The sequence below is a fragment of the Peromyscus californicus genome, unplaced genomic scaffold (assembly GCF_007827085.1).
Source record: "Peromyscus californicus insignis strain IS unplaced genomic scaffold, ASM782708v3 Scaffold_3__1_contigs__length_106647218, whole genome shotgun sequence".
In the NCBI taxonomy this organism is placed as follows: Eukaryota; Metazoa; Chordata; class Mammalia; order Rodentia; family Cricetidae; genus Peromyscus; species Peromyscus californicus.
The window spans coordinates 53456005-53483309 of NW_026294551.1; the positions used below are offsets into that span (position 1 = coordinate 53456005).

At 51.8% G+C, this 27305-nt stretch overlaps 1 protein-coding gene and 1 long non-coding RNA gene across 12 annotated transcripts in view; one reads left to right on the forward strand and one right to left on the reverse strand.

The window, feature by feature from the left end:
- LOC128121742 (uncharacterized) lies at nt 1–10991 on the reverse strand. The gene is made up of 2 exons (XR_008222247.1): nt 10189–10991; nt 1–7642 (listed from the first exon to the last, which is right to left on the reverse strand). It is a non-coding gene; the product is annotated as an uncharacterized LOC128121742 (long non-coding RNA).
- Nucleotides 9059–27305, forward strand: part of Chd3 (chromodomain helicase DNA binding protein 3) — a 26329-nt gene continuing 8082 nt past the window's right edge. For 6 of the 11 annotated variants that reach the window (XM_052756676.1, XM_052756680.1, XM_052756678.1 and 3 more), the window contains exons 1-26: nt 9059–9369; nt 14067–14179; nt 14755–14925; nt 15130–15254; nt 16307–16593; nt 16824–16954; nt 17111–17261; nt 17424–17617; nt 17909–18139; nt 18281–18484; nt 19077–19288; nt 19882–20013; nt 20788–20887; nt 21245–21436; nt 21571–21771; nt 22065–22202; nt 22472–22593; nt 22743–22916; nt 23231–23372; nt 23610–23741; nt 24599–24716; nt 24901–25025; nt 25218–25449; nt 25737–25903; nt 26357–26534; nt 26910–26975. In XM_052756676.1, coding sequence (XP_052612636.1) covers nt 9087–9369; nt 14067–14179; nt 14755–14925; nt 15130–15254; nt 16307–16593; nt 16824–16954; nt 17111–17261; nt 17424–17617; nt 17909–18139; nt 18281–18484; nt 19077–19288; nt 19882–20013; nt 20788–20887; nt 21245–21436; nt 21571–21771; nt 22065–22202; nt 22472–22593; nt 22743–22916; nt 23231–23372; nt 23610–23741; nt 24599–24716; nt 24901–25025; nt 25218–25449; nt 25737–25903; nt 26357–26534; nt 26910–26975 — 4321 coding nt within the window. In that variant the 5' untranslated portion in view covers nt 9059–9086. Of the gene's footprint in view, nt 9370–13940; nt 13975–14064; nt 14180–14754; nt 14926–15129; nt 15255–16306; nt 16594–16823; nt 16955–17110; nt 17262–17423; nt 17618–17908; nt 18140–18280; nt 18485–19076; nt 19289–19881; nt 20014–20787; nt 20888–21244; nt 21437–21570; nt 21772–22064; nt 22203–22471; nt 22594–22742; nt 22917–23230; nt 23373–23609; nt 23742–24598; nt 24717–24900; nt 25026–25217; nt 25450–25736; nt 25904–26356; nt 26535–26909; nt 26976–27305 lie in introns of those variants that run through there. The other 5 variants (XM_052756679.1, XM_052756687.1, XM_052756682.1 and 2 more) reach the window with 4 other exon arrangements.

Here is a 27305-nt window from a genome sequence, read left to right on the forward strand (position 1 = left end):
TCTCTCTCTCTCAACTTAGTTTTATTTTTCCATCATAGAATATGTACTACAGAGAAAATTCTAGGGAGAGAAGTATAAATATATAGAAAACAAAATAATGCTTATTTCTATGAAAATCATTATGAACCCTTTACTTATCCCCCTTGCAATATTTCACTGCATGGTTGGAATTATACTACACGCACAATTTAATATTTATTCACTTAAGACTGGATCACAAGAATCTGTCCATTGTCTTAGTTAGGGTTTCCACACCACTTTCCACTGCTGAGATAAAAATACCTTGAGAACTTGCAAGGGAAATTTATTTCGGCTTACAGTTCCACATCATAGTCCATCACTGAGGGAAGTTAGGACAGGAACTCGAGCAGGGCAGGGACTTTCTTTGAGGCAGGAGCTGGCACAAAGGCCATGGCTCTTACTGGCTTACTCCTTCCTCACTCAGCCTGCTTTCTTACAGTATCCAGGACTGCCAGTGCGGGGTGGCCCTGCCCACTGTGAGCTGGGCCCACACATCAATCATTAATTGAGAAAATGCACCACAGCCTTGCCCATAGGCCAGTCTGCTGGGGGCATTTTCTTAGCTGAGATTTGCTTTTCCCAAATGACTCCAGCCTGTGTCAAGGTGGCATAAAATCAGCCGGCACACTCACTGCCAATGTACAGAATATTAACAATCAGTTGAGTCTATGTGAGGAGAACTGGATTCTTTCAGGTTTTTCTATAGATTAGAAAGTTTTAAAAAGTAAGAAGTTACAATGGACTATGGGATGGTTCAGTGGTTAGAGGGGCTTACTACCAAGCCTAATGAACTAAGTTCAATCTCAGGACCACTCATGGTGGAAGAAAAGAAGTGAATTCTGAAGAGGTCTTCTGGCTTCCACATATGTGCTAGAGCTTGAGGTGTGCACGTACGTGTGCACGTGCGCGTGCACACACACATGCACACGCACACACACACATGCACACCAAATAAATAAATAAATTTTTTTTAAAGTTACAGATGTGAAGGAAAAGAAAAATTGTTTTTAATTTAAAAAATGATTTTATAAAATTATTTTATGTGTACGGTGTTTTGCCTGAATGTATTGTCTGTGTACCACATGTATGCCTGGTATCCACAAAGACCAGAAGAGGGTGCTGGGTCCCCTCAAACTGGAGTTACAGATGGTTGTGAGTTACCATGTGGTGCTGGGAATCAAACCCAGGGCCTCTGGAAGTACAGTCAGTGCTCTTAACCACTGAACCATCTCCTCTAGCCCAAAAACAAGCAATTTTTTTTTTGGGGGGGGGGTTTCAAGACAGGGTTTCTCTGTGTAGCTTTGGAGCCTGTCCTGGAACTCACTCTGTAGCCCAGGCTGGCCTCGAACTCACAAGAGATCTGCCTGCCTCTGCCTCCCAAGTGCTGGGATTAAAGGCATGCACCACCACCACCCGGCAAAACAAGCAAATTTTAAGCCCAAAATTTGGGTGGTGGTGAAGGATGGGAATGTGTAGAAACAGTTAAGTACCACATGAGGTTTTCCTATTTTACTTACTTATTTTTTTATTTATGTGTATGTTTGTGTGTCTGCATGCATGTATGAGCACTTCTATGCAGGAGACCAGGGAGGTAAGAAGAGGGCATTGGATTGCTAGACCTGAACTATAGATAGCTATGAGCTGCCACATACGTCCTGAAAAATGAATCCAGGTCCTTTACGCGAGCAGTAAGTGGTCTTCACTGCCAAGCTATTTCTCCAACTCCTACATGAGGTTTTAACGATACCAGTGATATTATATTTAATATGTTGAATGATGGATAAATGTTCATTTTAATATTATTATTTACTGGTTTAAGTAAAGAATTATTATGACTATTGCATGTGTGTGTTGTGTGAAATTATGCACGCACATGTGTTCTGGTGCACGTGGAGGCCAGAGGTTGAGGTTTTCTGTCCACCTTGTGTTTTGAGGTAGGGTTTCTCACTAGGACCTGGGACGTGCTAATGAGACTAAGCTAGCTAGCTGCACACCAATGCCGGCTTTTTAGGTGGGTTCTGGAGATGGAGCTCATGTCCTCGTGTACACATACATGGATCAAGTACATCACTTAGAAGAGTAAAGGAACAGGAGAAACTTAGTTTCTATGCAACGTTCTCATCAGCTACGACAGACACACAATGATGTTCAACTTTTGGTTGCGTTTGTGAAAATTTGTGTGATTTTTCTGTGCTTCATATTACATATGAATGACTAAATTAGGCCAGGTATGGTAACACACACCATTAATCCCAGCACTCAGGACTCAGAGGTAGGAAGATCTTTGTGAAGCCAGCCTGATATATGTATAAATACATTATATCTGATTATATATATGTGTGTATATATATGTGTGTGTATATATATGTGTGTGTATATATATGTGTGTGTATATATATGTGTGTGTATATATATGTGTGTGTGTATATATATATATATATATATATATATATATATATATTTATAAAATCTCAGAGTAAGGCTAGACTTTTCCAGGACAGTACAATTTAGGGACCAATGACTTGGATGACTTCTCATCACTAAAATTCCATGGTTAAGTCTAGGATATCCTGAGCATCTACCTCTCTTTCACTTTTATCTCTAACATTTATTTCAAAAGATAATTGAGGATCTCTTTATTCTGTCCTTGGACTGAGAACTGTAGACTGCCAAATGTCCACTGAGCACGCCCACAGGTCTGTGCTCACTAATTCTCACTAGGTTCCTAGATCAGGCTTTTCACTTGGGGTCACACGCCTGAATGTCTTCCTAACACCGTTAACACATACATGATATTTTATGCGTACACACACATGCACGCACGCACGCACTGGCTTTTTTTTTTTCTTTTTTGTTTTTCGAGACAGGGTTTCTCTGTGTAGCTTTGCGCCTTTTCCTGGAACTCGCTTGGTAGCCCAGGCTGGCCTCGAATTCACAGAGATCTGCCTGGCTCTGCCTCCCGAGTGCTGGGATTAAAGGCGTGCGCCACCACCGCCCGGCACACACTGACTTTTAAGTGGGTGCTGGAGATGGCACTCTGTCCTCATGCTCGTGTGACAAGCAGTTTCCCCCTGAACTATCTCCTCAGCCCAGCACATAAAGGTCTACGATGAAGCTTGTCGGCTTGTCTGCATAGAGCCAGATCTTCTTCTCTCCCCTTGAAAGAGTGTCTGTCTTTTTCTAGCCAAATAGTTTATAACTTTCTATAATCTGAAGGCTTTGTAACTACTGCTTTAGATACATTTCTTGGTTTTGCTTTAGATGATTTCACTCCTCGCCTGGGGGTTCCCTCAATGCTTTTCCGTGTTCTTTATTTTACATTGGGAAGTTCCAGCGGCTTCTAGTATACATTGGTGACTGCATGTCCATATAGTCCTCATTCTCACCTGTGCACCCTTCTAAATAAAGAAACAGTCTCCCCGGATTAGTTACAAGGATTCCAACCTTTCTAATTTCTGGAAATACAGGAAGAGAGCACTGATGCCCACACTGAACTTGACGGCAGGGACAGGCGTCTGGAGACAGAGAAGCATACAGGCACAGATAAAAGGCCGAAGGACAGAGAGAACAAACAGAGAGAAGACATCCAGAGGAACCTGTTCACACGGACGGACAGACAGACGGAGAGTCAAGAACTGAGCAGACAGAGCATGTCAGGAAAGCAGGCTGGCAAGGAAAAAGAAGAATGACTCTGAGAAGTAGGCAGTACTTCTAAGACAAACGCCGTCAAGCAAAGACCAAGAGAGAATGAGGCAGGTGACGGAAGAGAGGTGAAAGGAGACAGAGGACTGTCTTCTATAAACACGTGCCTCGCACTTCACCAAGTGCTGGAACACGCATGACTGCAGGCAAACGGAGAACCCAACAGACGGACAGACGGGATGGGATACAGGCCAGGCAGCTAGAAGGGCAGGGAGGGAGTCAGTCAGGAAAGGCTGAAACAGAGAGGAAGACAGACACGTGAAAGAACCAAGAAGCGAGAGAGGCCGAAAGAGTTTTAAATTCAGGAACACAGGCCATTTAAGAAGCAAAACGAAACAACTGTGTACACTGTATGGAGAAATCTTATCATCTTCTCAAAGAGACCTGGTTACCCGCTGAGTCTTTGACTCTAAGAGCATGGACAGGAGCTAGAAGAAAGGGTCTGAGGTAGGGTTGGGGGAGAAGTTTTGATAAAGAACACATTTTGTAGATAAGGAAGAAGGCAAACGTCTGGGACAGACCTAAGTCAACAACCCCAAAGAATCCAGAGTCACAGGCCTCTAGAAGAATCCACATAGGCCTAGGCATAGTGGGGCATGCCTACAGATGTGTGCTTGGGAGGCTCAGGAAGATCTTCAAGTCAAAGCCAGCCTGGGCTACATAGTTAGATTTTGTCTCCCTAAAAAAGAAAAGATTGGACATGTAAGCCTAGACAAGAACAGCAAGCAGGCATCTACCTACTTTATGTGCACATGAGCACAGTTCACCCCCTGACTGCACTTACGAAGTCCACCTGCATTGGCGCGGCAGTTCAGCACTTCCAGTGTGTGTGGGCATGTCTTCAAAACACACACTGTAGTGAAGAGACAAGGGTGTGCTGCCATCCAGATAACTCATCAGGCGGAACAGAACAGATCAGCCGAGAGTAAGCCCTTCCTAAGCACTGCTTTGGTAGTAAAAGCAAGCAAAGAGCCACCAGTCAATTAAAAAGATGACACCTGTCCCTGTCACACCTACAAAGTAGAATCAGGGGGCTGGAGAGACGGCTCAGCAGGTAAGAGTATTGGCTGCTCTTCCAGGGGTCCTGAGTTCAATTCCCAGCACCCACATGGTGGCTCACAATCGTTTATATTGGGATCTGGTACCCTCTTCTGGCATGCAGACATACAGGCAGGCAGAACACTGTATACAAAATAATAAATAAATAAGCCTTTAACAAAAAAGTAGAATCAGAAAGACAGGAGGGAAGAGGTGGTGAGCCCAGCAAAGTCAGGCAGTACTGACGAGCTGACGAGTGACAAGAGGACCCAGCGAACCTGGGAGAGAGGCGAGGAGAAACACAGCAAAGAGGGATGGGAGTATCTGTGTGCAGGAGAGTGACGCGGGTTCATATGTGTGGCCTTCCCTGGAGTGGCATCTGAAAAGGGTAATAGTGACCGACTCTTGGAAGAGGAATTCTGGGCCTGGAAGAGAAGGACAGATGGAGACTTACTTTTTTTTCTTCATTAAAAGTTTTATTTTTAAAAAGCATCTATTTATTTGATGTATATGAGTGATTTTGCTGCATGTGTATATGTGTATTACATGTGTGTATGTGTATCACATGTGTGCCCAGTACTCTTGGTGGTCAGAAGTGGGTATCGAATTCTCTGGAACTGGAGTTACAGAAGGGTGGTTGTGAGCTACCATGTGGGTGCTGGGAACCAAACCCAAGTCCTCTGCAAGAACAACAAGAGCTTTTGACAGCTGAGCCGTCTCTCTCCAGCCCCTAATTTTTATTTTTTATGTATATGGGTATCTTATCTCCCTGTATGTATATCATGTGTGCAGTACCCATAGACACCAGAAGAGGGCGTTGTATTCCCTGAAAGTGGAGTTACAGATGTTTGTCAGCCACTGTGACAGTACTGGGAACCAAACCCGGGTCCTCTGGAGGAGCAGCCAATGCTCTTAATTACTAAGCTGTCTCTCTAGCCCCGAGACCGACTTTTTATAGTATAGGTTTCTTACTTTTAGAATTTCAGACCATGTTTGTGTCTATCTGAAAGCTGACTGGAGATAAATACCTAAAACAAACAAGAAGAAAGAAAAGCAAGCCGAGATGTGGACAGCCAGAACCTGCCAAGCAAACAGCAAAAAGCCAGGAACACAGAGACTGGGAAACCAACAAAAAGACTGAGGAGGCAGACTGCCTGGGAAGGCAAGCAAGGTAGGAAGAGATAATTAAAAAGGAGACGGGAAAGAAGGTGGGAAAGAAGGCGAGAAGGAATCCGCTGTGAATGCTGATGAGACTTTAAGGCCAGAGAGGACCGAAAGGCCTGGGGAGAGAAACTGACCCTTGGTAGGTTGTTGACACCACCCTTGGAAGCCAAGGGAGAAAAAGCTGATAAGTAGAAAGAAATGAAACAAACATTAAACAGTGGGAGAGCAGCGGACAGCATGACAGACAGGCGAGAGGACACAGCTCCAAAGAGGGGGAGAAAAGTGATGGACTTAGCAGAGACACGGGAGCCGAAACAAGAAGGTCGAGGCGAGAGGCAGACCATTGTGGGCAACTGTGGCCAGTCCTGGAAGGTAGACAAACCAAGAGATTCAGGCTTTAAAAGTGACAGAGACAGGCAGGCGGGCAGACAGATGGCTAGAGAGAGAGTGGTGGGCAAACAGCCAGAGAAGCAGACAGACAACCAGGGAGAGAAAGAAGCTGCCAGCCAGTGAGGGAGGAACAGACAGGCAGGCAGGCAACACCATAACAGAAGTGAGCAGGTAGAGAGGCAGGCGGAGGCAAGGTGAGAAGACAGATCCAGAGGTCACTAGGAAGCAAAAAGAGCAGGAGCAAGTGCTGACAGGCAGAGGAGAGGGGGTGGGAACCCAGGAAAGGAGCTGGGCCGAGGAGCAAGCCCAGTGGTGGAGAGCAGAGGCCGCAGGCCTGCACGGGGAGGCCCATCGGCCCCTTCAGACACTCACACCTGCTGCACAGGACACATATGTCAGGCAGGCAGAGGGGCCTAGCCCGGGAGACTGCTGCCACATGCTGTGTGGACATCCTTCTCAGTACTGGTCAGGCATACAGGAGGACCCACGTGCATTCTCAGGCTGGAAGAGAGAGGTAAACAGGAGCCAGAGATGGAGAGTCTCTTAGAAAGGATGACGCCCTTCGAGTCAAAGGTACAAGAGAGTCTCAGTGATGAATAGAGCACACTTAGAGAGGAGCCCACACACAGAAAGAAGGGATACCCACTCAGACTAGTACCGAGATTGAGAGAGGATGGGCCGGGACAATATGGGCCCATAGCAAGAGAATTCCACTTAAAAAAAAAAAGAAAGAAAGAAAAAAGACAGAAACCAATGTTCAATAAAGTGCTAGTGTGCGTGTGTGTGTGTGTGTGTGTGTGTGTGTGTGTGTGTGTGTGTGTGTGAGGGGGGGCAGGGAGTAGACCATTGATTAACACTTTAGCATTGCAAACAAACATTTGTGGACGATTTCTCTGTCACCGATACTTTTTGGGTTGTTGCCTACCTTCTTCTTGGGGTCCTTGTGCACAGTGCAAAGCTGAGGGGCAGTAGAGAAATGACTCAGGAGATGCTTCTCCAGAGGCCAGGGCTAGGAGGCAGCACAGACGGGGCAGAGAGAAGAGAGAGAAGCCCCCGGGCTACCTGCCCTGCTTCTTGGCAAGTTCCATTCTCGGCTCTGTCAAATCTCTATAAGCCAAACTTACTTCTGGACTCCTTGTCCACTGGCCTTCTGACCCCTGGTCCAACCTGAAGATAAACACTGGGATCCGGTTGGAAATCCCGGGTCAGCCAGTTTGGTGAGAAGGCCTGGGCGCACTCCTACCTCTCTGCTTCTCGGTCCGCTACTTTGCCCCAGTGCCTCAGTTTCTTCTACTTTATCGGAAGATCATGGAGGAAGAGATGGACACTGAAACAGGAGAAAGAAGGATTTCACAATCTCCAGACTTGACTCTTTATTCTAAACATCTGTCCTATTTACCCCCAAATTAATTTCCCAAGTCAGACGATTTTACAAGCAGGCAACTGGGGGGGGGGGGGGGGAAGAGCAGAGATAAAACTGACAACAATTACAAACCCCCGAACAGGCTGGGCGAAGAGAGAATCAAACATGGACTCCTTTGAAAAAACTCAATCATCGTATCTATTCATGTCTCTCCCCAAAAGTCACTAGGATCTCTCTGTCACTTTTTTTAAGAAAGAAGAAAAAAAAAACCCAGTACTGCTTCTCATTTAAACGACACGTACACAATTAAATGCATTTTGACTTCAATGAGGTATGGAGAGAGTTATATATAAACATATATTTCATCTTTTTCCTTTTCAATGCCTGAAGGGAAAAAAAAAACCCTTCACATCAAACCACTCCCTTCTGAAGTATTCAGAAAAAAAAAAAAAAGCTTTTCTTTAGAGAAGGGAGGTGGGGGAGGAACAAGACTAGTAAAGAAAAGAAAAATTCAGTCTAGTTGGACTAGTATCTAACTAGTTAACCTTTAACAATTTATGCTGATGTCAGACTGAGCATGAGTACTGATTAATGCCCCCCCAAATATTTTTATAAGGGGGGGAGTTAAGTCACAGCAGCCATTTTTGTTTTATGCAGAAATCCTTCTTGCCCCCCAACACACACACACACACTCACTCACACTCTCTCTCTCTCAATACACAAGGAAAATGTATTAATCTGTGCACTAATCAGTTATGAAAAAGGAGAAATTAGTGGGTTTCTGAGTAGAAGCTTGGAGATGGGATGTAACAGGGAGAAGGGGGGTGTATGAAAAATGAAATATTAAGCCAGCCATTTTGTTTTAAAAGGGGATTTTACCCCCCTCTCTCTTTCTTTATAGAGGGGGGTGGCGGTGCTGGAGGGGGGGTTGTTTTAAAAATAATTTCAAGGCGGCCATCTTAGTGCCTCAGCTCTGAGAAATATTTCTGAGCGCCCCCCTCAGAATTTAAATATATTTAAAGCAACCGAGGGGGGTAGAGAGAAGTCGAAAACTTTTATATACATATATATATATAATTTTTTTTTAAAAAAACGATCTCCCTTTCTTGTTCTCTTGGGAGGAAAGAGAGAAGGGGGGGAAAAGTCCTTAAATTTTTTCCAAGAACATTTCTGGGGGTGGTGCGGCCCCCCTCCTCAGACGCCGGCCCCGGGGGTGGGTGTTCTGGAGGGGGGTGGCCCGGGGGCTTGGGGGGCTGGGGGAGGCGGTGAGGAGGAGGAGGAGGAGGAGGAGGACGCCGCCGCCGAGGAGGAGGAGGAGGAGGAGGAGGAGGAGGAGGTGGTGGTGGTAGCGGTGGGGGAGGCGGGCGGGCGGTGGGTGGGGGGGTGGTGGGGGGGCCAGAGCCACAGGATGGCTTCCCCTCTGAGGGACGAGGAGGAGGAGGAGGAGGAGATGGTGGTGTCGGAGGAGGAAGAAGAGGAGGAAGAAGAGGGCGACGAGGAGGAGGAGGAGGTGGAGGCGGCCGACGAGGACGAGGAGGAGGAGGAGGACGACGAGGGAGTCCTCGGGCGCGGGCCGGGCCACGACCGGGGCCGCGACCGCCACAGCCCCCCCGGCTGCCACCTCTTCCCGCCGCCGCCGCCGCCGCCGCCGCCGCCGCTGCCGCCGCCGCCGCCGCCGCCCCCGCCGCCAGGTAAGCGTCCGCCCGACTGCGTCCCCGGGCCCGAGCCGAGCGAGCCGCGGGGCCCGGCCGCTCCGGGGAGGCCGAGCCGAGGCGAGTCCCCGGCGGCCGGCCGGCCGGTCCCGACGGGCCCCCGCGGGCCCGGGCGGCGGCGGCGGCGGCCTTGGGGCCAGGCCTCCTCCCCTCCCCCGCCGCACCCCTCCCCCGCCGTCGCCGCCGCGGTCGCCGCCGCCGCCGCCGCCCGGGCTGGAGAGCGCTGGGCGCGAGCTGCGCGCGCGGACCGGGCCACTTGGTCGCGGCTTTCGGGGGAGGAGATCTTTTTTTTTTTTTTTTTCACCCTCGGCGGGGAGGGGGTAGGCAGGAAACGGCCGCGGCGGCGAAGCCAGGGTCGTCTCGTGTCCCCCCCCCCCCGGCCACCACCTCCCCCCCCCCCCCCGCGCCGCCGCCGCCGCCGCCGCCTCCCAGGCCGAGCCAGGGACCCGCCGAGACCCCGGCGACCGGACGGCGGCGCGGGAGGGGGGGAGGGGGAGGGGCGCGTGGGGGAGGGGCGGCCGCGTGAGCGCCCCGGGGGCTCGGTCCCCGCGCTGGGGTCCGCACGGAGGCGGCGTGGGGTGAGCGCGGGGGGGTGGGTGGGTGGGTGGTGGTGGTGGTGGTGGTGGGTTCCGTGTGTGGGGCGCCGACGGCCGCCCCGACGCCCCTCCAGCGCGGCCGGGACTCGGGCCGGCGGCGGCGGAGGTGGGACGGTGGCAACCCTCCCCCACCCCACCCCCCACCCCCCCCGCCGTCCCCCACCCCACACCCCACCCCACCCCCGCGGACCGGCCCCTCCACCTGCCAGGGGGACTTCGGTGCCCGCCAACTCCGGGGCGCGCGGTGGCGGCACGCGGGGGAGGGGGGCGTGTGCGTGTGGGCAGCGCGGCTGAGGACTCGGGGCCGGTGGGGGACCCCCGCTCCACGCAGACCACTTCCTGGAGTAAGGCTGGCCGGGACCTGCCCTCCGCTCCCCCCCCCCCCCCCCGCAGCTGGCCGGCGAGATCTGGGGTCACTGCCGAGGAGGGGGGGACGGGAGAGTGTCTGGGGAGCCCATGCCCCCGGCCCCACCCTCGTCCTCTCTGCCCCGGGCTCTTTTGTGTCAAGTGCAGGGCCTTCCCCCCCCACACACACACACACCCGCCCCCGTGACCCCGTCGGTCTGGGGTGGCCGAACTGCCCAGCTGGGACTCTCTCACGTGGCTGCCATTCACTGTCACTCTTTGCATGACACCACCCACACACCCTGACCACGCTGGGGGGCGTGAACTGCCCACCCCCGCTGCTCTGGGCTTGACCGTCGCTCTGCACCCCTTCTCCCGGATGACAGGTCATCTGGCACTCCCGAGCAGCTCGTCCAGCTGTGCTGGGGACAGACCCTTATCCGGCCGCAGACGTCCTGCAGCCACCAGCCCCCCCACCCCCCAGGGATGTCTTCTTCCGGATAGGTGTCCGTCCGCACCCCCCCGACTGGGGGCATCCACACCCCCAGGTCTCTTGGCCGCAGAGCAGCAGCACACAGGCATCCAAAACTTCAAAACGTTATCTGTAAAACTATCCCACTGACCAGGGTGACTCCATGTCGCACGTGTCGAGACAGCCTTGGGAGGGGTGGGTGGGTGGGTGAGTGTGTTCAATGCTCTGCTGCCCATTCCCCCTGCTAGGCGTACCCGAAAAGGGGGAAAAGTTTAGAGAGAAAGTTATTCCGCCGAGCCCGCGGGGTTCGCTGGGGTGGGGTGGGGGTGATCAAAGATCCCGGGTGGGGGGGCTGCAGCCTGCGGCTAGCTGGGGGGAGAGGGAAAGGAGGCTCGGCAGGTGAGCCCGGGGGGGGCCGGCAACTCGGGTGACTGTCCCCAGCTCGGGCTCTGGTGTGGATCCCGGGAACTGGGTGCCTGCAGGAGAGGAGAAGGAACCAGCCTGAGGTCGACATGGGTCTTTGTGTGGCGCCCTCCCTCCCCGTCTCTGCTTCCTGAATCCTGGAGAAGCGTCCAGGGCTTTTAAATTTTTATATTTGAAATAAAATCTCACCTCCTCTGTCTCCCTGGGCAGTTTCATTCCCCCCCCCCACCCCATTCCAGCCCTCCAAGTCAAGTAAGTGACCCAGATACACCCCCTCAGATGACTTTGAGGTAAAACTTTGGAAAAAATATTTTTAGCGTACTCATTATCCGTCTACCTAAGTGTGGGGAAAATAAGTCTCCTCCAAGGAGCTCCGTTCGGGCTGCCCGCCCTCGTCTCTTTCTGGAATATGAATCTGTACTCGTGAGAGCCTCCCATTGTTTTTCAGTGCGACTGCTTTGAATCTCACCATTTTGTTTTACATTCTTACCCAAAGACCAATTTTTATCCCTTCCCCCTCGCTCCAGTCTCCTTACATTGTTAAACGTTTAAAATAATAGCATTCGCGTTGGTGGGGGAAGGGAGCAGGAAGCTAAAGAAAAAAACCTCATTTCTTCTCCCTCCACCTTCTGGCAAGTCTAGAGAAATAATATAACATAATATATAGATGTGATTCCTTGGGGGGTGGGGATGGGGGTGGGGAAATGATTGTGGGTGGTGCGGAAAATTCTGGTAGTTTCTTTGCAAAAGGTCTGAAAATACAAACCCACCTCCTGCATTCAGTACGCATGTGCGGCAGACCTATTATGGAGGTTCGTTGTGGGGGAGGGAGGGGAATTTGAGAAAAAAAATAAATATAAGTGTGAGAGATTGATGGCGAGATTAGGAGAGAGGGGCGGGAGGAAGGCTCGCTCGCGCCCAGGCTCCTCCCACAGGCCCTCCTGCCAGACTCCGCCCTCGCCCTCCCCACCTTCCCGAGATCTGAGCCGGGATGTGGGAGAGTCTGGGCTGGCAGCCAGCATTGAGAGGCTGCTGAGACAGAGGTTGGGGCTTAGATTTGCTTTATTACCCTCCCTTGCCTCTCCTCGCCATTCTTCCCCTCTGCTGGCCACCGAAGTCGGCCGAAAACCGAGAACCTCCTGCTGGGCTGGGTGGGAAGTGGAGTTCACAGGCTTCCTCGCCCCACACACCCAGGGCGACCCCAGCGGGCCACTTCCCTGATCCTTAGCCAGTTGGCGTAGCCTGGCCTGCCCTTGCCACTTGCCCCGCGGTCTTCGTTTCCATGTTCGTGTTAACCCAAGTCCCTAGAGTTAAGGGGAGCCAGCTGCTGGGCATGACGTCTGACTTCCTATTACAGCCCTGGATCATTTTTCACACACTGCCTCTGGGCAGGCAGCCTCTTTGCATGCCCACACCCCATCTTAGAGTGTTTTTGCTTACAGGGACATGAGATTGTGGAGGTGGAAGGAAAGGTACCATCAGATAGATCGGAAACCCAGGCCTGGGGTGTTAATTGTGGCTAATTTTTCCTTGGCTCTTGAGGGAAGGAGGATTGTGTGTCCTAGAGCAAGAGGCTGGGCCAAGCCCTGGCTTTCCCCTCTGGCAGCAGCTGCCTCTGCTTGGACAAGACAGGTCTGGCTGGTTAGTCGAGTGATTGGTGGGGGTGGGGGTAGGTGAACCAGGGCCCCATTTCTGTGTGGCATTCGTGTGTGTGGCATAAGGGCTTCCTCTGCAAGAAACACCTCTGGTCCCCAAGCTTCAGCAGACTGGCAGGGGTCAGAGAGAATGGGGTGGTGGGATATCAGGGAAGAACCTGTCCTGAGTCCTCTGACAGAGCCTTCCGGGGAGAGAGCCAGGGACATAGCTGTGCTGAAGCAGGTACAGGCGTGTGTGTGTGTGTGTGTGTGTGTGTGTGTGTGTGTGTGTGTGTGTGAATTAGAGACTGCACATGTCACCTGTGTCTGTGATTATATCCTTATTTGTGTCCCTGTAATGCATATATACATGTGTATGTGTGTGTGTGTGTGTATGAGTGTATACATATATATATATGAGTCAGCATGTCTGGGAAAAATACAGAGGTGAAAGGTAAGGCCGTGAGATAAAGGGTACAGCCCCTGGGAAAAGATTTGGAGGCAGACCCAGTCCTCTGGGAGAAGTAGGGAATTGTGCAGACTTCCTTTTGCTGAGTTAGGATGTGAAGAGGCAGATAGATACTGGTCCTGTGGGCAAGAGGGTAGCATGACTAGTTGAGAATTTCTTTTGCCCCAGTACTGTATTGGGGTGATTATCCAAGAAAATGTAAATAGAGGCCTCCCTCTTGGCAAAAAGGATGTCAGAGCCCCAGGGTGTTAGTGTGAGAACCCGGGTGTCCACCTTTGGCTCTCCCTTCCCAGCATCTGGCTTAGGGAGCTGCCAGCTTGTGTCTCCCTACTCCAAGTGCTGGGGTCAGGCCAGGCCAGCAGCTGGGCATGGCTTCCCCGGTTCCTGGGCACGCTGCCAGCTGGCAGGGTGAGGGGAAAGCAGGAGGAGCCCTGGCGAGGACTGAAAGGACCTGCCACCGTCTGAGCCGGTGGCCTAGAGTCTGGTCCCTTGTTAGTAGGAGGGGGAAAGGGGAGTGGCTTGGCTGCTCTTCCTCTCTGACCCTTGACCTCCCATTCAGAATCAGAGGATCCCAGAGTACTAGAAGCAGTCTGTTTGCACCCGGTGATGGTGACGGGCCGGAATGGATGCTCGGGTTCCTAGAGAGTGCGTCTGAGTTGGGAAGAAAGGGGACCGTGAAGAACCTCAGGGATTGGGGTGCTCCAAGCTTAGGTTTCCTGGTTCTCTTCTCTCCAAAGATAAAGATGCTATCCGGCTGCTGCCTTCAGCACTGGGTGTGAAGAAGAGAAAGCGAGGACCCAAAAAGCAGAAGGAAAACAAGCCAGGCAAGCCCCGGAAACGCAAGAAGCTCGTGAGTACCAAGGGTCCCTGATGCTGGAGCAAGGCACAAGGGTCCTCTTCCCAGAGACGGTCCATCTTCTCTGGCCCTGGTTACCTGAGTCGAGGTGTTCCTGATGTCAAGAGGCTCCACTCCTTCCCTCCTCTATCTCATCTGCATCTCTTGGACCCGGAACCCTAACCTCACTTTCTCCAAGCTGGTGAAGAGTCCAGCTGTCACTGTAACTTGTCCTACAATCTGAGAGAAACAGTTGAGAGCACACTGGCTTGCTGAGGGTGTAGCTCAGTGGTGGAGAGCTTGCCCCACATGTTTGAACCCTGGGTTTAAATCCCAATACAGAGGGGAAAAGAAAACCACAGTCTTGGAAGAAGATTGCGTGAATTCAGAGCCTAGAAGTCCTCTGTCTTCCTGGCTGGGTAGTTAGCTCCCTGTACCTCAATTTCCTCTGTAAAAAAGTGAATAAATATAGATCAACTACTGTTCCATAGGATGGTTGTAAAGATGGAAAGAGATAAAATATGTTTCATGCAACAGTTCTTGGCTCGTGGTCAGAATGACTAAGTGTTATTTTTATTTCTCTTCCTTAGGACAGCGAAGAGGAATTTGGCTCAGAGCGAGATGAGTACCGGGAGAAGTCAGAGAGCGGCGGCAGTGAATATGGAACTGGACCAGGTCGGAAACGAAGAAGGAAGCACCGAGAAAAGAAAGAGAAAAAGACGAAGAGGAGGAAAAGGGGAGAAGGAGATGGGGGGCAAAAGGTGAGTAGAATTAGGAAGTAAGAACGAGGAGTCGGCATCAGGTCAGCATGGGGATGGAGGGATGCTGCCGGAGCTGGGGTTTGTAAAGCATGGGAACTGGACTGCAGAGGGGAACAGGAAATTGGTGGAGACTAAGTGAGACATTGAAGGATGTCTGGGAGAGGAGTCGGGGAGCCCCACCCTACCACGCTGTCCCCCACTCAGCAGGTGGAACAGAAGTCATCAGCTGCCCTGCTTCTGACCTGGGGCTTGGAGGATGTGGAGCATGTGTTCTCTGAGGAGGACTATCACACACTTACCAACTATAAAGCCTTCAGTCAGTTCATGAGGTACAGTGGCACTGCGAATCCTTTCAGACAAATAGTTAATATTGGGGTGTGGGCTGGGCCTCTCTGGAATCTGTTAAAAATATATGAAAATGCTTCCCAGGGAAATTCATGGCATGTGCACACAAAATTTTGCACATAATTTCAATCTACTCTTGGTTTGGGATCTGTCAATCCCAGCTAAGACTCCATCTTTCCCTAAAGTTGTGGGGGCAGAGGTCATGAGTCGAGTACTACATTAGAGAACTTTCCAGAACTAGAAGATAGTGAGGACAGGAAGGATTGAGTCTTCTTCTGCTCCGACAGTTCCATTTTCCTCTCTCTGACTTCTTTAGACCTGGGTGACATCATTGTCCTAGAGTTTTCGTTTCAAGTCTTCACAACTCGATCTTAAGTCCTCTGACAACACATCATGCATTTAATAGCATGGGACTTGAGCTGTGGAGGCCCAAGCTGAGGTTTAACACGGCAGTTTAGTGCCCTGGCTTCATCTTGGGCAAGCTACTTAATTTCTTTGGTGCTCAGTTTCCTTATCTGTAAACTAGAAATAATGCATACTTTGTAGGAGCCTGTGTGGATTTGGTGGGAAGTTGAATGCATAGCCCAGTACCTTTGGTACCTAGACTCAAGCAAGGGATGCTAACTGGTAGCTGTCCTTAGCGATATCTTCCTTACACCTCTGGCAAAGACAGTGTGTTTGTCGGCACTGAGGACCACAAGTGTCCTTGTAGGAGCAATGCGCACACACCCAGGAGGAAAATGCAATGTGTGTCTCTTTCAAACCGTCCCAAGGGAAACTTCCTTCAGGTTCCACAGAATTCAGTAAAATGCAGAAAAATCAAAGCAAGAGCACCATTGTGAGGATGGTGTGCAACAGGGTATATTTCCCTTTTAACTTCTATTTGCTTCATTTGTTACTTAAATTAATATTTTTCTTAATAGGACACATTTCCCCCTACCCGGGGTAGTTAGCATAGACTTAATTGATATGGGGAGATGGCAGTATTCCCAGACCATCTGTGAAAGGTCTGGATTTTCTGCTTCTCTGTTTGCAGGCCCCTGATTGCTAAGAAGAATCCTAAGATCCCAATGTCGAAGATGATGACCATCCTGGGGGCCAAGTGGAGAGAGTTCAGCGCTAATAACCCCTTCAAAGGGTCAGCAGCTGCTGTGGCGGCGGCGGCAGCAGCGGCGGCCGCAGCTGTAGCTGAGCAGGTGTCAGCTGCTGTCTCCCCAGCCACCCCCATAGCACCATCTGGACCCCTCCCTGCCCTTCCACCACCCCCTGCTCCTGAAATCCAGCCCCCACCCATCAGAAGAGCCAAAACCAAAGAAGGCAAAGGTAGGAACCCTCTTCTTCCAACCCGTTTTCCCGCTCTCCGAACTGCATGGCTTCATGGCTGTAACGCATGCCGTCCCAGCCCTGATCGCTGGGGAGGAAATGCTTCCCATGAAGGGGAAGGAGTAACACCGTAGCCCATGGCGCAGGCCAGAGTTCCCCGTGACCCCTGTTCTTCCAGGATGTGCCATGGCCTATGGATTTTCTCCCCTCCTCCCTATTCTCTCATTCAGGTCCAGGCCACAAGAGGCGGAATAAGAGCCCCCGAGTGCCTGACGGACGCAAGAAGCTTCGCGGAAAGAAAATGGCACCCCTCAAAATCAAGCTGGGGCTGCTGGGCGCCAAGAGGAAGAAGGCAGGCTCGGTGAGTGGCTCTTCCTGTTCGATAAACACCGGGAGTCGAGGGCTGAGACCTTTGATAGTCCATGGGGAAGTGGGGTGGGGAACCCCAGTCTAGGGATGCAGGGTAGTGGTGGGTAGAATCAAGTACGCCTCACTGACGGCCACGGGCCGTGGGCAGTATGTTTTTCAGAGTGATGAGGGCCCTGAAGCAGAAGCTGAGGAGTCAGACCTGGACAGTGGTAGTGTCCACAGTGCCTCGGGCCGGCCTGATGGCCCTGTCCGTGCCAAGAAACTGAAGCGAGGCCGGCCGGGAAGGAAAAAGAAGAAGGGTAAGTCTGTCCTGTGCGAGCCTCTCTGTCCGCCCTCTTCTTCCTTTGCTGTCTCTCTCACTGCAGATTTTGACTTCTCGATTCCACCCTTCTCTGTCTTCCCTGAACCCCTTCCTTTCTTTCTTTTTCTGTTCCCTTTGCCTTGACTGGGGTGTATGACAGTCCTGGGCTGTCCTGCAGTGGCCGGGGAGGAGGAGGTTGATGGCTACGAGACGGACCACCAGGATTACTGTGAGGTGTGCCAGCAGGGTGGGGAAATTATTCTGTGCGACACCTGCCCTCGTGCCTACCACCTCGTCTGCCTTGACCCTGAGCTTGACCGGGCTCCTGAGGGCAAATGGAGCTGCCCCCACTGTGTGAGTACCTGGTGCCCCCGGGTTCCACCCATCTCTCTTCCTCTTGCTTTCTATTATGGTCTTCTGGGCTTCTCAGCAGTAGGTACACAGGATTCTGGACTCCTCGTTGGGTCCTTTCATTCAACCCTTTGTTCCCAGAGTCAGTATTTTTGGAAAATGGGGCTCTCCTGTTTGGTAGGTCCCATGAGACATCTGTGCATTTCTGGGACTCATAGTCTTCTTGGCTTCGCCCCAACTTTCCAGTCTCCCCTCCTCTTCTTCTACCTCTCTCTTTCTGCTCTTGGCCTCCAGGAGAAGGAAGGGGTACAGTGGGAGGCCAAGGAAGAGGAGGAGGAGTATGAGGAGGAGGGGGAGGAAGGCGAGAAGGAGGAAGAGGATGACCACATGGAGTACTGCCGGGTGTGCAAGGATGGTGGGGAGCTGCTGTGCTGTGACGCTTGCATCTCCTCCTACCACATCCACTGTCTGAACCCCCCACTGCCCGACATCCCCAATGGGGAGTGGCTGTGCCCGCGATGCACGGTAGGTACAGCCATGTCCCTCGGGGCCCAAGCACGCGGCTCTTCCTCCCCTGCCCTCAGCCTTTGTTGGGCCTTCGTCCTACCTAACAGGGGCTCTCTCGGCCTCTTTCCTGCCTTTCTCTCCCGGGTGTCCGTCCTGAAGTGTCCTGTGCTAAAGGGCCGTGTTCAGAAGATCTTGCACTGGCGATGGGGGGAGCCACCTGTGGCCATGCCAGCACCCCAACAGGCGGACGGGAATCCAGATGTGCCACCCCCTCGTCCTCTTCAAGGCAGATCAGAGCGAGAGTTCTTTGTCAAGTGGGTGGGGCTCTCCTACTGGCACTGCTCCTGGGCCAAGGAGCTGCAGGTACCAAGGCTTGTCCTGCCCCCAGGGTCCTGTCTCAGCCACTTGCCCTCTCCTCCCTCTCCTCTCGGCTTCCATCGCCTTTCCCTTCCATTCTTCCTGCTTCAGTTTCTACCTCTGGTTCTTTGATCTCTTTTCATTTCTGTTAGTTTTCACCCCTTTCCTGACCGCCATCTCCTTCCTTATCCTTTTATTCCTTATCCATCTCCACTGTCATCATCACCCCTTGTCTTGTCTCTCATGTCCCCTAACTGCTCTCCCAGGCCTGGTCTTCTATCAGGTGTGTTTATTTCTGTCCTATCCATTTTATTTGTTTGTTTGTTTGTTTACTTTGGTTTTTCGAGACAGGGTTTCTCTGTGTTGTTTTGGTGCCTGTCCTGGATCTCGCTCAGTATACCAGACTGGCCTCGAACTCATAGAGATCCGCCTGGCTCTGCCTCCCGAGTGCTGGGATCAAAGGCGTTTTATTTCTTTTTCACTGTTGTTTTTGTTATTACTGTGTGATGTTTAGCCAGCCTTTTCTCTGCTGCCCTTTGTCTCTGTGGATGTGGATGTCATCTCTTCCCCTCTCTTCTCTCCCTCTCTGCTCCATCAGCTGGAAATCTTCCACTTGGTAATGTACCGCAACTACCAGCGGAAGAACGACATGGATGAGCCCCCACCCCTGGACTACGGCTCCAGTGAGGACGACGGAAAGAGCGACAAGCGCAAGGTGAAGGACCCTCACTATGCTGAGATGGAGGAGAAGTACTACCGTTTCGGCATCAAGCCAGAGTGGATGACTGTCCACCGCATCATCAACCACAGGTGAGCCGTCGGTCCGTGGAAAGGCCTACCTGGACTATGACACTGGCTTGCTGTGGTGATGGCCCTATATAAACCAGATGACAGCTGAGGTTTGGTAACTGTTTCTGCAATTCCAGTCCTTCTGGCCTTGCTCTTCTAGGGGACTTGAGAAACCAAGAGGAAAGCCCAGTCCAGTATTCTTCACTGATTTCTAGTAGCATAGGGATGGGGGTGGGACATGAAAGCAAACTATGAGAAACAGGTCATCCAGATGAGTGTTTGCAGTGTGGCTTTTACTACCGTCTAGCACTAGTTCATTTGTACCAAAGCGTGAGTGACAAGATGGGAATTTGTGGTTCACTTGCTGCTCAGCCTAGTGCCTCTGTCCGGGCCTGAGTGTCATATTAGACACTCAGAAATCCTGTCTGGGTAAGCGAGTGGTACTGTGGGCCCTCTGGGATGTTCTGTCATGGTTGGCTTTTACATACCATCTCGAGAAGGCTAAGGTAGCAGATGCTGTGTTTGTTGACACTTTATTTATCAGGACTTTGTGCAGTGTGTGATGCATTCTATTTTTTCCCTCTTGCGTCTCTTCTTGGCCTTCTGCCCAACAGTATGGATAAAAAGGGGAATTACCACTATCTTGTGAAATGGAAGGATTTACCTTACGACCAGTCTACTTGGGAGGAGGATGAAATGAGCATCCCCGAATACGAAGACCACAAGCAAAGCTACTGGAGGCATCGGTGAGGGAGCCGGCGCACAGCACACGAAAACTAAGCTGAGGATGCCGTTTCCGGCAGAGCCAGCCTAGGGCAGTGGCAGCCTGGGCTCGGCCTGTGATGGCTTTGGTAGTGGTAGTTTAAGGACAAGCAGTAAGATCTGGCCGGCCTGAAAATGTTCCAGCAGCTAAGAGCTCTTGTAGAGGATCTGAGTTCAGCACCCACATCTGCAGGCTCACAACCTTCTGTAATTCCAGATCCAGGGGATCAGACACCTTCTTCTGGCCTCTGAGGGCACCCCCACACACATGTGCATGCCTATCACACATACATAAATAAAGATAACTAAATCTAAAAGAATAAGAAGAGGAAATGAGATGTGGTCTGAGAAGTGGGTAAGAGATTGCCTGGAAGAGGAGGATTGACTCTCAAGGTATCACCCCAGGAGTGAGGATAGAAGGCTTGGGAGAGGGTGGCAAGATGGCTCAGTGGATAGGTACTGGCCACTAAGCCTGACGACCTGAGTTTCATCCCCTAGTATCCATGTGGTGGAAGGAGAGAACCAATTGCCACAAGTTGTCCTCTGACCTCTGCATGTAGGCCATGGCATGTGCATACATATGTACACACTCAAAACTGTACGTGTAGTTAGACTTTTTCTTTAAAATGCATTTGAGAAAGAAACTGAGAGAATCTGAGAAAAGGTTTTAGGCAGAGGGAGGCAGGTCTGGAATAGATTTAGAAGAGTGGGGGGCTCCCGAGGACCAGGCCTTGCTCAGACGCCCACTCTTTCCTCAGTGAGCTAATTATGGGGGAGGACCCTGCACAGCCTCGAAAGTATAAGAAGAAGAAGAAGGAGTTACAGGGAGACGGGCCTCCCAGTTCACCTACTAATGACGTAAGTTCTTTTCCGTGTCACTACAGCCTTGGGACTGAGTCCTGGAGCGGTCAGCGGCTCTGAGCGACCGCTTTTCTCCGCCCTTCAGTCTGGCCCGCGGAGGGGCTAGGGATTTGGCGTAGGAGTTGGAGTGCTTCCAGAAGTAGTAGCCCAGTTCCTTTCCGAGCTAGCCCTTCCTAGTGGTGCTGCTGGGTTTGATTTGGGGGCCGAGGGTGGGAGGTGGGGGTAGGGGAGGACTGAAGAGTAGAACTCAACTCAGGCTGTAGCTGAGGATATTGTAGTTCAGCTTGAAAGCAGTGTTAGGACAGGGCCGAAGCACCCTGTCCCCTTGAACCTTTCCATGTCATCCCTCTACAGCCTACAGTGAAATACGAGACCCAGCCACGGTTTATCACAGCCACAGGAGGCACACTGCACATGTACCAGCTGGAGGGGCTCAACTGGCTGCGCTTCTCGTGGGCCCAAGGCACCGACACAATTCTGGCTGATGAGATGGGCCTGGGCAAGACCATCCAAACCATCGTCTTTCTGTACTCACTGTACAAGGAGGTGTGCGGTGGATTCTGGGCCCCCGAGGGTGTGAGTGCTAGCCTAGACTGGGGTGGAGGATAGACGGCCAGAGCAGGCAGACGGGTGTGTAGTGTTTGAGCCAGGACTGATGGGATTCCACCCTTGACGCCCAGGGCCACACCAAAGGTCCCTTCCTGGTGAGTGCTCCACTCTCTACCATCATCAACTGGGAGCGAGAGTTCCAAATGTGGGCACCCAAGTTCTATGTGGTCACATACACGGGTGACAAGGACAGCCGGGCCATTATTCGAGAAAATGAGTTCTCCTTTGAGGATAATGCCATAAAAGGCGGGAAGAAAGCTTTTAAGATGAAGGTGAGTCCCTGTCTCGTGCTCCAAGATCCTTGGGTCTGTCATTTCTTTGTCCCAACCAGGGATTCCTCTCCTCATCTCTGTGCCTCTGTACTCTCCCTCCATTGTAGACACTCCTGGAAGCATGCATGAGGCTGTCAGTACTGGGCATGGGGGGGACTGAGAGCTGTGGTCCGTAGCCGCTGTTCGACTTCCCGAGGGAAACACAGAACGTGGTTCTCGATAAAGGGCGGAGGCTGGGGTGTAGGTGGGTGTGTGGTAAGTGGCAGCTGAATGGGCAATGGCTTTGTTGGCAGAGAGAGGCTCAGGTGAAGTTCCATGTTCTCCTGACGTCGTATGAGCTGATCACCATCGATCAGGCAGCACTTGGCTCCATCCGCTGGGCCTGTCTCGTGGTGGATGAAGCTCATCGTCTCAAGAACAACCAGTCCAAGGTGCGTGAGATTCCAGAATGAGGCTGTGGACTCCCCTCTGTCTCAATCCTTAACACAAATCCTTTGGGGGAGTTGTAGCCTGGAAGGAGGGTTCCTGTTCTGTGTGGAGAAAGGACTGCTCTGGGAGGGGAGTGGGGCTGGGGACTTGGGGGTCTCTCATCCTGAGGGTATGGGGTTCAGCATCTGGCGATAGGGAAATGTCTGTGAGGTGAGACAGCCACTTCCCACTGATAACCCTTTCTCCTGCCTGTCCTTGTCTCACTTTCTAGTTTTTCAGGGTCCTCAATGGCTACAAGATAGATCATAAGCTGCTGCTGACGGGGACCCCACTGCAGAATAACCTGGAGGAGCTCTTCCATCTGCTGAACTTCCTCACCCCAGAGAGGTTTAAGTAAGTGCTCCCGAAGGGCTGTGCCAGGGAGGGAAGGCAGCGCCAGGGTTCTAGTAAAGATCCACCGGACGTAGGAAATGGAGCCTGAGATCAGAGGCAGGGGACTGTCTGTCACCTTGTCTGTCTTCTCACCTCTTTGTGTCTGCTAGCAACCTGGAGGGCTTCTTGGAGGAGTTTGCCGACATATCCAAAGAGGACCAGATTAAGAAACTGCATGATTTACTGGGGCCACACATGCTGCGGAGACTCAAGGCAGATGTCTTTAAGAACATGCCGGCCAAGACGGAGCTCATTGTCCGAGTGGAACTAAGCCCCATGCAGAAGTGAGACTCAGGACAGGCTGCCTTGACTTGGGACTGGGGTTTGGGTGATAGTAACTTTCCAAGAGTTGGGACCAAGTGCTGTATCAGAAGTGGTTGCTGCTGGGAGTGGTGTCCCCTGCCTTTAATCCCAGCACTTGGGAGGCAGGAGCAGATGGGTCTCGGAGTTTGAGGTCAGCCTGGTCTACAGAGTGAGTTCCAGGATAACCAGGGCTACACAGAGAAACCTTGTTTCAAAAATTTTAAAAAAAGAAAGAAAGAAAAAGGAAGTGGTTTCTTTCTTATTATCCCTTGTACATCCCTACCCTGGTCTTTAGGAAATACTACAAGTACATCCTAACTCGAAATTTTGAGGCCTTGAACTCGAGAGGCGGTGGGAACCAAGTGTCGCTGCTTAACATCATGATGGATCTTAAGAAGTGCTGTAACCACCCATACCTCTTCCCTGTGGCTGCCATGGTAGGAAGCCGAGGGTGGTGGGGGTGGGGGGTGGGGGGTTGAGGGGTGGCTGATCACATGGCTGGTTTTCTGGGAGGGTCTGTGTTGAGCAGAGGGGTGGAACTAGCTTGCAGGGCCCAGGTTCTGCCCTTGGAAGGGTAGGAACTGAGAAGTGTGGGAGCTGTATTAAGCTTTTGGTTTTTCTAGTCACGGCAGAAGTAAGGAGTACGCTCCCTGACCCCCTTTCCCCCTTTTCAGGAGTCTCCGAAACTCCCCAGTGGGGCTTACGAGGGCGGGGCACTCATTAAGTCATCAGGGAAGCTTATGCTGCTGCAGAAGATGCTGCGGAAGCTGAAGGAACAAGGACACAGAGTGCTCATCTTCTCGCAGGTGACCCAGCCGTCTGCTTGCCTCATACCTGTGTCCTGTGGCCATCCGCCAACCAGACTTTAATGCCTGTCCTCATTCCTGGGCTGCTCTAGTAGGAAAGACTGAGATCCTCCTGCTCATGAGCATGTCTTGACTCAGGCAGGCAAGGCGACACATGCCTATAATCCCTGAAGTTGGGATGCCGAGGCTGAAGCCAGTCTACACATAGAGAGACCCCATATTCGAGTGACAAAAAGAGAGGGCACGTGGCTGGAGATGGCTCCGTGGTAGAGCCCCTGCCTAGCCTGCATGAGGCTATGATTGGATCCACAAATAAGACAATAATAAAGAAGTCTTGGGCTAGGTGTGGTGCACGCCTTTAATCCAGCCTGGTCCACATAGCGGGTTCCAGGCCAGCCAGGCCTACACAGTGAGTCCTTGTCTTTAAAAACAAAGCAAAAAGCCTGGTTTGCCTGGCTCACCCCTTGATCTGATCCTTGTTCCTAAGACTAGTGTGGTTGTCAGCCTTGTGATCGAATGCAGGTAGGGAAGTACCGACCCGTTAGGATTCTGATGGAAGGTATTCTTCCGCTTTGGAGAAAACCACATACCAGTGTTATGAGCTTTTCAAAGTATTTATAGGTTTCTCTGAAACCTTTTCATGGGTCTCGGAGAACCTGTGCCTTATCAGAAGATTAATCAAGAGTGGAACTAGAACAGTGATGGCTGGGGACAGAGGGAGTGAATCACTGGGAGTCTCAGAGGGTGGTTGTGTTTCAGAATAAGGCTTGGGAATTTGTTACAGTAACGTATTACTTTGAGGAACTAGGCCCAAGCTATGTCGTAGCCTTCTGAACTCTTACTGTCCCTTGTTTTAGATGACCAAAATGTTAGACCTTCTGGAGGACTTCCTAGACTACGAAGGCTACAAGTATGAACGCATCGATGGCGGCATCACTGGCGCCCTTAGGCAGGAGGCCATTGATCGGTTTAATGGTGAGAATGAAATGCTTTGGTCCCGATGGATATGGAAGGCCCAAGAAACTTCTGTCTTATCCTCAGGATGGGGGATGGTGAGGGGATGTTGGAAACTTGGACTTTGGAGTTAGGATATAGTGGTTTATAGTCAGAGCGTCTAGCAGCTGGTGGTGAACTTGACCTCCTAATTCTCACCTTCTAGCTCCTGGTGCCCAACAATTCTGCTTCCTCCTGTCCACCCGAGCTGGAGGCCTGGGCATCAACCTGGCCACTGCTGACACTGTCATCATCTTCGATTCTGATTGGAACCCTCATAATGACATCCAGGTGGGAACCTGCATCCTAAATCCCCTGTAACATTCAGCAAGTTGACAGGGGTTCATGGAAGAGGTTGTCCTGCTCAGGTGGGGGTCTTCGGAGAGAGGGGAGGGCCTTTCACCACCAGCCTCCTTTCCTGACCGTGTGCCCGCTTCCTCATGCCACTCCCCGACTGACCTCCCTTCTCTCCTGCCCCTGCAGGCCTTCAGCAGAGCCCATCGGATTGGCCAGGCCAACAAAGTGATGATCTACCGCTTTGTGACGCGAGCATCTGTGGAGGAGCGGATCACGCAGGTGGCCAAGAGGAAGATGATGTTGACACACCTGGTGGTGCGGCCCGGCCTGGGCTCCAAGGCTGGCTCCATGTCCAAGCAGGAGCTCGATGACATCCTCAAGTTCGGCACCGAGGAGCTGTTCAAGGACGAGAATGAGGGTGAGTGAGACGTGTCCTCCGCTCCCTGAAGGTAGTCCCGTCCTCCCCTGAGGAAAACACGCCCCGAACAAAACAAAACAAAGGTGAAGAGAAACACCTCCTTTCTAGTGGTCCTGAGAGAAGGGTTGGCCACCAAGCCAAAGACCCTTGACATGAGCTCCTAGGGAACAGTTAACTCTGCAGGGCCCAGTGAGAAGGAGGAGGGGTGGAGCATCTCACCATCCTGCCTAAACTGCCGGGGCTTCTGGCTGGAGCCCCAAGTCCTTTCTGTTCCTTGTCTCTGCCAGGGGAGAATAAGGAGGAGGACAGCAGTGTGATCCACTATGACAACGAAGCCATCGCTCGACTCCTGGACCGAAACCAGGATGCAACTGAGGATACTGACGTGCAGAACATGAATGAGTATCTCAGCTCCTTCAAGGTGGCCCAGTATGTTGTGCGTGAAGAAGACAAGGTGAGAGGCGTTGGGGCCGGCCACACCCTGTCTCTCCAGGGCCATCGCTGAGGGGCAGTGCCTCTCACTAAATTTTGAAAGTCTGCACTCTTATTTTTGATTTATTCTCCCACCCTGGCCCCCACAAAAAGCAACAGTGGACCTCAAGCAGTCTCTCATTCTGATAGATGAGACTGCACTTTGGAGAGAGACATAGGCAGAGAAAGTTCTAGTAGTCACAGAACTACTAGAGTCTGTGGGAGGAAGTAAGGGGAATTGGAGGAGAGGTTTAGAGAAGGAGCCAGCACATTGCAGGGAAGAGGTGCTAGGAAAGCTGTGCAGTGTCCAGACTGCACGCAGACCTGAGGACAGGGAGGAAGCATCGCGCATCATTGGGCCTACGTGGGGGAGGGGGTTTGATGCAGCCCAAGGGCTGGTGAGGGAGGCTGCCAGCCTCACTCGGCTGCCTTGCAGATCGAGGAGATCGAGCGAGAGATCATCAAGCAGGAGGAGAATGTGGACCCCGACTACTGGGAGAAGCTGCTGAGGCATCACTATGAGCAGCAGCAAGAAGACCTTGCCCGAAACCTCGGCAAGGGGAAGCGGGTGCGAAAGCAAGTTAACTACAATGATGCGGCGCAGGAGGATCAAGGTGAGGACTGCCCCGAGGGGTGGGACGGGAGGAGGTGACGGAGAGCTTTGGAGGCCAGGTGACTGGGAAGGGTCAAGGGGAACTTTTCTAAGGCCAGGTGGATTTGTGGGGATTTAACTTTCTAGGGACTACAGAGGGATCTTGTGAACACCCTGAGACTCAGTGTTTAGGGTAGCTTTGACAGGAGGCAGAGTGGTACAGTAGGCGGTCCCCAGAGACCAAAGATGGCTAGGAATATATGAATAACGGATCTGACCCAGTGTCTCCAGCAGGACCAAGGCCGGGTGGAGGGGGAGAAATGTCCAAGATGAAGAATCCAAGTGGGAAGGGCCCCAGTATGGTTACCGCTGACCATTGAACCCTCTGTCCTCACAGATAACCAGTCAGAATACTCAGTGGGGTCAGAGGAGGAGGATGAGGACTTCGATGAGCGTCCTGAAGGTGGCCTCTTGTCTTGACTTCCTGTCTCAGCCTTGCAGTTTTTCTTTCTAGCTTCCTTTATGCCCACTATTTTTTTCTTCTTTTTCTGTCACATTTGGAGCACATAGCCATGTGGTATCAGATGCTCTCAGGTCAGGAAAGGTAGTGAGGCGTGGTGATGCGCACCTGCAGGTCCAGCTCCTAGGAGGGTCAGACAGGATTGCTTGAGTCTAGGAGTTGGATGGCTGGTCCACACAGACCTCATCCAAAAGTACGAACACACGTACGTGAGACTAGACAGGAAAATTATGGTATTTTACTTTCCCATGAGTAGGACTGTCTGTGAGATAT